The following is a 12,192-nucleotide window of genomic DNA, read 5'->3' as shown; positions in this document are numbered from 1 at the left end:
AACGGTCAGGGACCTATGTACCTTCAGGACCGCCTCTCCCACTATGTCCCCGAAAGGCATTATGATCAGCAGACAAGAATCTTCTGGTGGTCCCCAGCACAAAAGATATCTGGGTGGCCTTGACCATGGCCTTTTCTGCCCTGGCCCAAGCCTGGTGAACTTTCTGCCGAGTGACATCTGTGCCCGGTCTAATCTATTAAGGTTTTGCTGGGCATGTAAGGCAGATATGGTCTGCCAGGCCTTTGGTTGAGGCCAGCAACAGTTCTTTACATCTGCCCCCCCCCCCCGACTGAATGCTAGCACTGCCATCTTGTTCTTAAAATGTTTTGAAAAGTTTAAATGTTCTGAATGTTTTATTGAGTTTTTATGGTTTTAACTTATTTTACACTGTATTGAATTAAATTGTTGTGAACTGCCAAGCCACACATAAATGGGTAAGGGCGGTAAAACCCCCCTAATCTAATGAATGAATGAATGCAGACTTAAGAGCCAAACTAGATGTTCCATGAAATACGATTGTGTGAGAACTTGCAGCTGGACTATAGCTAAGGGTTCCTTACAGAAACTCAGAATTCAGAAGTGCTGTAGGGAGACAATTCAGATCAGAACTATGGCATCGGGGAGGGTTTCAGTCTTTCCCCACACCATTTTCCTAAGCCAATATGGGCCCATGAGGGGGACTGCATGTGCACATGAGGGGGACACAGTGTACATACAACCCACCTGGGGCAAATAACATCCCCTGGAGTTAAGCCTTCTAAACCCTGGATTTTGACAGTCAGTGATGGCAGAGATGGATGGGGAAGGGAAGACGCTGAAGGGGGAGAGCAGAAAGGTCATTAGGTGGGTGGAGGAGTAGGGGACAGGAAGCTTGGAGGGAGAGAGATAGGTTCATTGGAAGCAAATAAAGGGGAGAGGCCATAGGAACTGCCAGATTTTTTTGGGGGGGGGAATAATGTGGGGAGGGAGATACAGGGGGAGAACAAAATGCTTCCCATGAGTCCTCAGAGGTTCTATATTTGTACAGGTCTTAAGTAATAGTCATTTCTGTCATATGCTTCTTTATTTCACACTGTAGCTGCAATAGAATGGTTGCCACTGCAACAGGGACCAGCGTTTACAGGAATGGGAACTTTCTGGAAAACAAGATTGGGAGTAGGGGGGGGGGGCTTATCCTGAGAACTATGCTTAAACCAGGGGACTTTGGGAGAATTCCCTGGGGCTCAGAAATCAGAAGTGTTAGGAGATCAAATAAGACCCAGGCCAGAGTCTACTGGAAAATCACATTCTATCTTCTGCCACATCTGTATTAGAATTCTTATTTCCCATTTACTGGTATTTTAAAATGTATTTATATCTCAGCACAGCCCTGCAAAGGTTCTGAATTGTGCTGGGCCTGGTGCGACAGTGTGTGTGGGAGGAAATCCCCCCATGAATATTGTGGACCCACACTTGAGCAACTCAGGGGTGTGGGGAAGGAAGCCTTGGCAAACCTGCCCAGGGCAGCTATGGATGAGCTGCTAAGAGCAGCAAGAGGAGGAAGTGGGCTCAGCAAGAAAGTTTATGTGGGGTAGATGGGATTCCCCCCCCATGCGTATCGTGGGCCCCCACTTATAAAAATCTAATGACATCAAAATGGAGATATCTTCTCTAAATCTTAACCAGAATTGAACTATTGCTCAAGGCAGCTTGTGACATTTACAGAAAATGTAAGGGCCAGGTCAGGTGTTCACTAGGTGGTAACAGGCTTCAAGTACACAAGCCACTAAATTCTCTAATAGCTGTAGTGTTCACTGTGCTTAGATACACACATCATCTCACTATTCCTCCATGTCTCTGTTATGCCTGCAAAACAATTTTCCTGTCTCCTCTGCCTGCAAGATGTGATCACTTTCAATATGGAGATAATTTGTATAAATGGAATGCAAACTTCCTATTTGCTATCAAGTAGAATGACGAACAGGAAATGTGAGCTATGTGTTACTCTTCTCCCTCTGTGTCATACCTGAAATTAACCCTCAAAACAGGAAAGAATTGGTGTTTATTATCACTGAAGGGGGTAAACGTGATCAGAATTTGTATCTTTGTTTTTTTCACGTAACAACCCTAGACTTCGAAGGCAATACACTATTTCAAACTAAATCCCCCTATTTACTCGACATTTAAAAATCCAGAATTTAATTCCCCCAATTAATTCTCCCTTGAAATATTTTCCACCTTGTTTCTTCAAGGACAGCAAAATTAAATACACGCCTAAGCCCCATGATAAACAAGCATACAGCACAGTTGGAGCACTGGCAGGTGTGTGAATGTTGTGTCCATGCAACAGCCAATCACTGAATAGTTTCCAAGGCTTGCCAATATTAACACAGGAAACAGAAGGCCATGGCTTTGCACCAGTCAAGCTGTGAATGTCACAGCTTAGCCTTGAAATATACAAATATTCAAGACCAGGCTACAGCTCAGCGCTGGAGCACATGCTTTGCACGTACAAGGTCTCATCCTCAACCCTCATCGTTTACACTTAAAGGAACTGGGAAACCTCAAGACTACGGGAAGTTACACCCAGTCAGTGCTGGGATGGATGGGTCATTTGTCTGAGTCAATAGGCAAAAGTGCATGCTAAAGGAATACTCCCTAAAAAGGGTCTATAGAACTTGAACTGGCTTTGGAACACAGGCCACATTTCTCTCAGCAATTAGAATAGCGATTCCACTTCCAGTTCAAATGTTTTTATTTCCAGACAGGCTTGAGCCCCCATGGTTCATATTACAAATCAAAAGAGCAAGGCCAAATTGTTGTTAAAACATATAAAGCTCCTCATTTCACATCTTTCCTGGAAGAAACTGTGGTCCTTCATCAATCTCAAGTGAGAGCCAGATTTCCTTACCCTGTTTTGTGTAGAGGCACTCTTCCTCCTCTTCTCTTCCTGCTGCTTGAAGAGTATTGAAATTTGCACCTTTCCTAAGTACCTGCTCTTGCAAGATTAACATGTCTATAATACACTGACCTGGTAAGAGGCAATCCAGTTTTGCAGTCCAAGGAGTTTTGTACCAGTCAAGAAACAACTACTAAGGCCTACTTTTGTATGGTTTAGTGCTGTCAAACTAAGACCGGGGAGACCCAAGTTTAGACCCCACTCTGTCCTCAAACTCACTGGGAGGGCTTGGGCCAGGCACTTTCCGTCAGCCTCATCTATTTCACAGGGGTGTTGGGGAGGCAAAATGGAGAAAGGCAAACCATGCCTGAGATCCTGGGTAGACGGGCAGGATAAAATATGACAGACAACCTCTGCCTGTCCTCTTTTCAGTTATCACGAGAAAAATATAATAATTTTGAGCTGCTCAAAGTGGAAAGAATTTATTCCTGTGTAACACAGAGACCTGTTTTCATTGTTTTAATCCTCACTTCCTTTTACCTGACTTCAATTGCTCTCTTTGGCCTTTGCCTTGCAGAAACTAATCGCACTGCCTGAAGAAATCACTAGTCCCAGATGCTCTAAATGCTTTCCTGGTAGCTTGTTATTGTACACTTGCTACCTTTTACATAATATAAATCCATCTATTTTAGATGCTGGGTCCCCCCCCCCCCCCCCACCAAAGCAGCCACTGAGCATAGCAGCAGGGACAGGAGGTTTGCCAGCCCAGGGCCTTGGCTGGGGGCCACAGTACTAGCCCAATGCAAATCCAGCAAGGCATCTGCTATCAACTTAGTTTCTAGAGTGACATTTGTTAATAAACTAGCATAATGGTGATTTTGTGTCCCCAGAGTTCTCAAGTTATATTAGTCTTCTGAAATGCTCTGGGTTATATATTCCTTACTCTGGTAAAATAGTGTATGCAATTTATATCTTGTTAACACAAGGATGGTCAGCTTCTATAGTATCAGAGGGCAATGCTTTCTTAGCCAGAACAATCTGATCCTCCTCATAACTATTCAGAGTTGGTATCACCTACCTGTATAAGTATCACATGCATGGATCTTGAATGGTATGAGGTTAGCAAATATATCGCTGAAAGATCCGTTCAGGCTAAAGGCTGACAGTTCTCTTTTGTTTTTTCCAGAATAAAAGAATGGTGACACAATAATAAATATATGAAATACAAAGATGGTTGTATCGGGGTCAGTCGGGCTGTTGAGTTGTATATTTTTATTTAAATAGTATTTTTTCCCTATATGTTGCAAGCCACTTTGAGTCGCCAGAATGAGAAAAGTGGGGCAAAATGGTTATATTTAAATAAAGTCTAGTCCTGCTACAGCCCTGCCTTACAATACAGACATCAGGATTCAGGAAGGGAAAAAAACCTGCCAAAGTAAAATAGGTCAACCCTGTAACACCTGAAAAACGCAAAACTTTTTGTACACAATTTTTGGCAGTTGTCTTCACCTAAGTGCAACATATATTTAAACTACCCAACAGTGTTCAGAAGACAAAATGCCAATGTGTATGGTAAAACCTATCATAATTATGCAGGCAGAATCTGAGAAAAGCAGGCAGCTGGTAAGTCTCATTATAGCATGTATTCTCATTACTTGTTTTCTGTTTCCCATTTAATATTAAAACACATATCTTTAAATGTGTTTGAATGAGACATTTCCCTGGAGCAGATTATGTGTTACAAAGTCTGATACCTGAATTTCTATCAAATTTCCTGTGATGGAATAAGTTGCTTACCTTATTTATTTGCTCAGTATATGAAAGTTGCAAGATTTCATTAAAGGAATAAGATGACACCGGAGCATTGTGCTTAAGGCACAAGAGACGCAATTGAATCTAGGCCAGATATTATAATACTTTGCTCTGGATGATTATTCCCTTTGCCTATTGCTTCCAATAATTGTAAAGAATCCAACTGGTAGTAAAATTCTCCAAGACCTAGATGATTTCACTGAAAAAGCGACACACACAAAATAAATACAGTTGATCCCCTTCAACAACCTTCCTACAGAGAAATTTCTTCAGCAACCCTCTTACTGGATTGTGCAGGGACTACAGGAAATTATAAATCTTGTCCGCTGGTCAAATCCATTTATTGCTCCCTAAGAATAGCAGAGCAGTGTTGAGCTTCCCATTTTATACTGTTTAGTTCATGTGCCAAAGTAATTACAATCTGTATTTCTATTACCAAATTACGCAGGGTGAAGGCAGGGTAATGACATATACCAACACTGAACCAAATGTTACAGAAGATGCAGGGCCATCATGTTCTTTGAAATGTGTAGATCATTTATAACTTCATACAAACCATAGCTTTCAGGTTTAACCTATGGATTTTGACTTAAATGGCAATTCAACTGCAAGACTGAAATCTTTCCAAAAATCATCTATAGGGGCAACTCCATCCCCCCCCCTCGAGAAAGGAACAGTACAGATGTAATTAATACTAACTGTGAACTTTATGTATGAAGTCTTTCATCATCTCAAACTTGAGGCTTCAGAATACATAAGGGGGCTTCAAGATGAGTAGAGTTTGTCTTCAAAGTTGGAAGAATAAACTCTAAGCACTCCCCACTGTGGAAGTCAACAAGGAAAACCTTAATGTGCTGACCTGTATGCATGTGCCTTCGAATCTCTGGGATTACAATTCTAAACACAAAAGAGACCTATCAAGTGGTATTCTAGTAGATAACAGAAATGCATATCTAATATTTAAGTGCTTATTGGAAATCTGATAGAGGTTCAGAAATGTTGCTGTTGTGCTGAAAAACAACCTCTGAATAACATGGAGTTTAAAAATGAAAAATTGGATGCAATTACTAATCAGGAAAAATGATTCTAATAAATCATTCAACATTACACATTTGCTCTTCATCAGCTAAACCTGTGGTATCTGAAGTTATTTACAATTTTAAAAGGCTCACCTGGCTTTGCAATGATATTCATATCATTTCCATAATATGTCACCTGATAAAGACAACATACATATTGCTTATTAATTTCTTGAACTTTTATCAGACCATAATGAACCAAAGGAAGGTATGAGTCATTTGATGTCAGCAATTTATTTTTTTAAAATGTACTGTATGCTGTAAATGTTATAATAAGGAACAAATAAGCAAGATGTAGCCACTGAGGTAGGCATGTATAGGCTTCTTAAAATCCCCAAAGGTTCTGGTGTTAACCTTCAAAGCCCTAGATGGCCAGGGACCCGCATATCTTCAGGATCGGCTCTCCCCATGTCTACCCTGCAGAGCATTGCACTCAATTGACCATCATTTCCTGGTCATCCCTGGCCCCAAGAATGTCTGACTAGCCTCAACCAGGGCCAGGGCCAGGGCCTTTTCTGCCCTGGCCCCAGGCTGGTGAAACAAGCTCCCACTCAAGATCAGGGCCCTGCGGGATTTCTTACAATTCCACAGGGCCTGTAGAATGGAGCTGTTCCACCGGGCTTTCAGCTGAGGTGGTGGACAACCCCAAGCTTTTCTTAAAACACAAACAGGTACGATGCCACTCCTTGCACTTCATCTACATTTCTACTGACCTCTTGAGTAAACCTTGAAGTTTAAAATGTTTACAACTAAATAAGTGTAAAAAAATTCCATCGTAAGATTTCAAAATGATAGAGTCAGGAATAGGGAGGCCATTTAAAATGATTCCCAAATTCTCTGTTTTCAACTCTCACAAGTCTATCTTTAAGATATGGTAAGGGTCTATCGAGTTTCATATTTTTGAGGGAGACAGTTATGCAGTGAGAATGGTTGCAGAATAAATCATAATTTGGCTGCTAAATGAAGAGCTCCCTTTTCTGGTTGCTGACTCACCCACACACATGGGGATTTTTGGCTTTCCCCCTCCAACAGCAGTTATTGCTGTTCCATGGTTAAATGCTTATACAAGCAGCATGTCTACTAGTGTGGAAGAACTGTTAGAAGGAAACTGCCTTCAGCACGGATAATTTTTCCGGCTCTGTTTCCCAGTTTCTTTCTTTGGATGTGTCTGTGGAGAAACTGAGTTAGCAAATAGGAACAGATGCTCCTATACAGATGACTGCATGTTGTCACACAGTTAAATTTACAAGAAACATAAGAGACGCCAATGTTGGATCAGGCCAAAGGCCCATCCAGTCCAACACTCTGTGTCACACAGTGGCCAGAAATACCAGGTGCCATCAGAAGGTCCACCAGTGGGGCCAGGACATTAGAAGCCCTCCCACTGTTGACCCCCCCCCCAAGCACCAAGAAAACAGAGCATCACTTGCCCCAGAGTCCCTATCTATACCTTGTGGCTAATAGCCACTGATGGACCTCTGCTCCATATGCTTATCTAATTCCCTTTTGAAGCTGTCCATGCTTGTAGCTGCCACCACTTCCTGTGGCAGTGAATTCCATGTGTTAATCACTCTTTGGGTGATTAACAGTATTTGATACTGTCTATGAGAAAAGCCCATAAACCCAACCACACGTTGGAAGTTCACAAAGTGCAGCCTATTAACAGTGTATATGGATTTAAAACATTAAGGGCCAGGTTATGTGGTGACTTTTAAACAGATGATCAATATATGGATATTGGCTGCAATCCAGCTTGTAGAACCAGTTAAGCCCTATTGAGATCAATAAGTCTCCATCGTATATAATTGTGTGATAAGACTGAAACCTAGTGAGGCTAAAGAATAGACATCAAGATTCAAAGTCATTTGGCATTATTACACTGTTCAGCCAAAGTTAAATATACTTCCTTAAAATATACAGGAAAATTCTTTGCTCTGGAGAAACACGTAGAACCAGTTACCGTTTGAGCCCATAGAGAAAATAGCTTTCATTTATTTAGAAAAAATGGTATAAAATGTTTTGTAATATCTACAAACTATCTGAGTAATGTTTTCAGCCTCTTTGGTGCATTTAAGGAAGAGAAAACACCACCATCTTCCCTTTCCCTCCCTCTCCCGAATCCAGAATACAGCATTTCTGTTTGAGTGAGGTGGCTATTTTAGTTTTTCAACCCATGAATGTATCTTATGATTAGTGGAAATTTTTTAGCAGACACAGAAAATGGAAGATGAAACTGCAGCAAAAGCATGGCAAACCTGAAAGTCAATTAGTGCATAAATCTATTTGAAAAACAGAAAAGATAGAACTTACAAGCTACGATAAAAGTTATGTCTTTAAAGCCATAGGTTATAACAGGGTGGGAAATGTTTAATATTGATTTATATCGGTGCTTCAGCAGAGCACATGTTAAGTACACAGACAATAAGAGCTGCTATGTTTTCCACAGCACTTGATTTTCATGTGGTATGAAGCCAGACAATTATAAAATCAGATTATTATGCTTTTCCCACCCTGAAGAGAATAAACATGAATTCAGAAGCACAGTGGAAGTGGAAAACAAAGAAGAGAAGAGAGAAGAGGCAGCAGAGAAAGACAGAAGTGGTGAATACAGAGCTACAGAAGTGTTTATTGAGCATGCTACAGAGGCAAGCAGCGTACACATAGGAAGAAATTAAACAACCATCAAACCTCCCAACTTTGTTAGAAAATTAATTTTTAATTGTGCCGCTTTCAAACTATACTGAAATTTTACATTTCTAAAGATGTAAAAACTCAACTAATAGAAAATATACATGACCTTTTTTCTACATAGATAACAGAATCTATGACTCTTGAAACTAAGTACATCAATTGCAAAAAGTATTGGTCATTCAAACAGAATCAAGACAACAGTTCGGACTGACAGAGGAACTGTTTTCAAATCAATTTGTTCCTGTAGATTCTGAGCCATGTTTATAGTAAAGTCAGATCCATTTCTAGATACAAAATATTTTGAAGAGATTTATTAAAACTGAATATTACAATGCAAGGTAAATTAAGACTAAAGGCACATAAACTTTGGTCCCACCTGGTTGTCAGTTTTGTTTTTGTTTTTTATATAAAGAAAACTGTCACAAAAATTATTAATCTTTCTGCAAAAGTTTGCAATACACTTTCTTCATCCTTGAAATACATGCACCAACTCCTGAACTAGCTAGACCAGTCTGCACATGCTCAGAAATCCACAACCATATTTCAAATTGTAATTACTAACTAAAAATGGCAATATATATTTAAATGCACATAAGTCATGTCAACTTCAAAAACATCTACAAAAAATATTCAGCCACAAACAAGACATTACTTAGTGCCAACATTTATATGATACGCCCCCAAAGTGTGTGTACAAAAAAGGTTAAGACTTTACAATGCTTTTCCCACAGAAGGCTCAAAGCCATAAGAACAAATGAGTAAAACAAAAAGAAGAATCAGCTTCCTGCCATTTAATGAAATTAATTCGCTGCACCTTGTTAATTCTAACTAATGTCTATATTCTTAACTGAACTACACCTGGAATATACAAGGCCATTTTTATTTATTAAAAAAAGGGGGGGGGGATTAGCACAAGTCAAATGTGTTGCATTTTTCATGAAGTAATGCAACGGATAAAAAAATATGATTCACAAAAACTCAACCAATTCCAAGCAGGAGAAACAAAGCTTAACCCTTTTTACACACTCCTGCCTAATATACATTCGGCATAAACCCACAAAAGTTAGGCGTAACAGGGTCCCTCTGAAATCAATAGTGAACGTAATGTTTTAATGTGATTGATTTCAATGGGATGGCGGCACACCTAACACTAACTGGATTGTACCCACTAATTCCCATGTAACAATGTGCCCCAGACAACCAAATTTTAACTAGTAAATTCAACTCTAGCAACTCTAGGTTTTCCTTTTTTAAGGCACGTATGTTAACTAAGTTGAAAAACTATGGGATTACCTTGGAATCCCTTTCAAACAAAATGGTTTCATAAACATATGCAAAACCAGCAGGTAATACCACTGCTTCTTCCTTATAAATCCTTTTTTGTTTTCTTTTTATACATAAACAATCAGGGAATGGTAACAGCATGAAAAACAGATGTCCATCTCTGGTCCCCGCTTTCCTGAACAGTCATAGATGACAACACTAAACAACGTGATACAACCTTATTATTTTGATCTTTTTAGCTTCAAATGGTTGATTTGGAAAACGAAACTCTCAGATGATGATTTTCTCCAAGATTGTAATTATGCAGATCAATCAAAGCCTGGATAGCTTCTTCTACTGTTGACATCTGAAGAAGAGCCATCTTGTGATCTCTTCTGGAACAAAGCAATAAAATTAGACACCGAAATAGTACTAGAAAATAGCAACATAAGCCTCTTCCATTCCAGAGATGGCCATTTTCTTATTTTAAGCAAGGTATGAAACTATTATCTTGTTTTAAATTAACTTCCAAAGAAAAATGTGCTTACTGAAAAAATTTAAATGCTTTCACAGTGCCCCCAGTATTTGCAAACAGTGTACGCAGGTCATCTTCTGATACTGATGGTCTAGACAAAAGAATGGGGGGGGGGGAAGAGACACAGAGATTAGAAACTATTTTTTACATCTTATGCAAACTCTTCAGGTAATTTGTTAGCCATCACTTACGGAATATTAGATAAGTGAAGAGTTGCAGATGGAGGAAATATATTCTGAAAATTTTTTGAGCCAGGTTTCTTGAAGCGATGAAGAGGTGAATTGCCAAAATCTTTAGTTAGCCCTTGGTCATCAAGTCCTTCTCGAGGTAGCTGTACTGTCTGATGTTTAGAAAGAGTAACACGAATAATCTTTCCATACATTTTCTGCCCATTAAGATGGCTCATGGCTGGAAAAACAAAACAAGGATACTATTATTGCTTTCAGATTTTCCATTAAATTCGGCGTTAAAATTTCCTATACTGTCAGTGTTTAAAAAGAGGGGGGGGACAGTTTAATGACAAATTCTTTGCCAAATGAGCAACTGTAGCTAATACTGCAGACTAGAAATCTTTTAATTACAGAGTTTGCCAAGAGCTAATTTAAAAGCTCTGTTCATATTGTAATGTATCCAAGCAAGGCAAGCAAACAGTATTTTACCCTGATTTTTTTCAAGAGACATTACTTATTTAATGTATAAAGAGGATACTTTACATACACTGTGAATCATAAAACTTAAAACTGTTTTCTAATAAGTCATTATTACTGGTTAATAATATAACACAGTAATAAGATTCCTCATGCCCCACTCTCTAAAAGCCACTCCTGCTGAGTCAGTGGTGTTTGATGCAATATGAGGGACTGGGATAGGAAAGGGAGAAAAATTGCAAACCCCTCCCCCCAGTCTCTCAATATGAATATGGAAGGACTTTATTGGCTCTTTGGATTCTGGCCATGAGCTGGTATTCAAAAGGACTATACAGTAAAGTGTGTACAAAGTAGTCTCTGAACCCTCCCTATAAGAATCTCTCCCCCTGCCCACCACTACTTAGTTTGGCACCTCAAAGTGAAGAAACTTCAGCAACAGATTTCTAATATCCTGGAAACAGCCCAGGATAAAAACAGTGCACATGCCAAGGGGTTTGCACACTGGTTTGAATCTTGGCATTCCTCTCCAGCGGAACAATTTTCAGCTCAGAATATCAAGTGAATTAATAACTAAGTCCCCTCACAGAAATCTCACCCCAAAGTCTCACATTTTAGAAAAAAACAAAAGGAAACATTTTAATGCAAACACAGTCCAGCTAAATGGACAATAAGCAGTGAAGTAGCAGATAGAGAAAAAATAATCTCACCTAGCTGTGACTGATTTCCATCGGCCATCTGAATAAGAGCACTGTCCTTCTTATTGTATAAAATCTTCACACGCTGCACATCCCCATAAACACCTTTTTAGAATCAGAGAAGCAATCCAAAAGAAACAACATTTTAAGGATAGGTAAACAGCACATTTCGACCAATCAATGAAACATTCAGACATTTCTCTCACTTCTCCCAACATTCATACAAATGAATAAAGAAGAACAAGATTTTGAATAGGTGAATTTTGAAAAAAGGAAGACATTTTTGATAAACCCTCAAAGCTATGTGAATGATATTAAAGATCATGCAAAAATAAAAAGCATGCATTAAAAGAAAATCTTGTGTCTATGGAAAGTTTTTAAAACAGCAAAGAAAAGTAGCAAAAGATTTACTATTCAACTTTAAGCCAAAGTGCTAGCTACAAATAAGAATTAAGGTGAAACAAATAATTAAATCAATAATAAAAGTATAGTGCTAACGATAACATACCGAAGAGGGTAAACAGACTTTGGGGCGTAACCATCTTTAGAAGGAGAGAAGAGCAAGCAGCATAAGACAAGAAGAGAAAAGAGT

At 39.3% G+C, this 12,192-nt stretch overlaps 1 protein-coding gene across 2 annotated transcripts in view; it reads right to left on the bottom strand.

Annotated features, from left to right (window-relative positions):
• Positions 1–8,405: 8,405 nt before the first annotated feature.
• Positions 8,406–12,192, bottom strand: part of PTBP2 (polypyrimidine tract binding protein 2) — an 84,538-nt gene continuing 80,751 nt past the window's right edge. For both annotated transcript variants that reach the window (XM_015423792.1, XM_015423793.1), the window contains exons 10-14: positions 12,109–12,142; positions 11,613–11,705; positions 10,450–10,666; positions 10,272–10,349; positions 8,406–10,115 (exon numbers count right to left, since the gene is read on the bottom strand). In XM_015423792.1, coding sequence (XP_015279278.1) covers positions 9,986–10,115; positions 10,272–10,349; positions 10,450–10,666; positions 11,613–11,705; positions 12,109–12,142 — 552 coding nt within the window. In that variant the 3' untranslated portion in view covers positions 8,406–9,985. The remainder of the gene's footprint in view (positions 10,116–10,271; positions 10,350–10,449; positions 10,667–11,612; positions 11,706–12,108; positions 12,143–12,192) is intronic.

This window comes from Gekko japonicus, unplaced genomic scaffold (genome assembly GCF_001447785.1).
Source record: "Gekko japonicus isolate JY-2015 unplaced genomic scaffold, Gekko_japonicus_V1.1 scaffold151, whole genome shotgun sequence".
Taxonomy (NCBI): domain Eukaryota; kingdom Metazoa; phylum Chordata; class Lepidosauria; order Squamata; family Gekkonidae; genus Gekko; species Gekko japonicus.
Note: the sequence above shows the minus strand (reverse complement) of the source record. Positions and strands in the feature narration are given on the sequence as shown.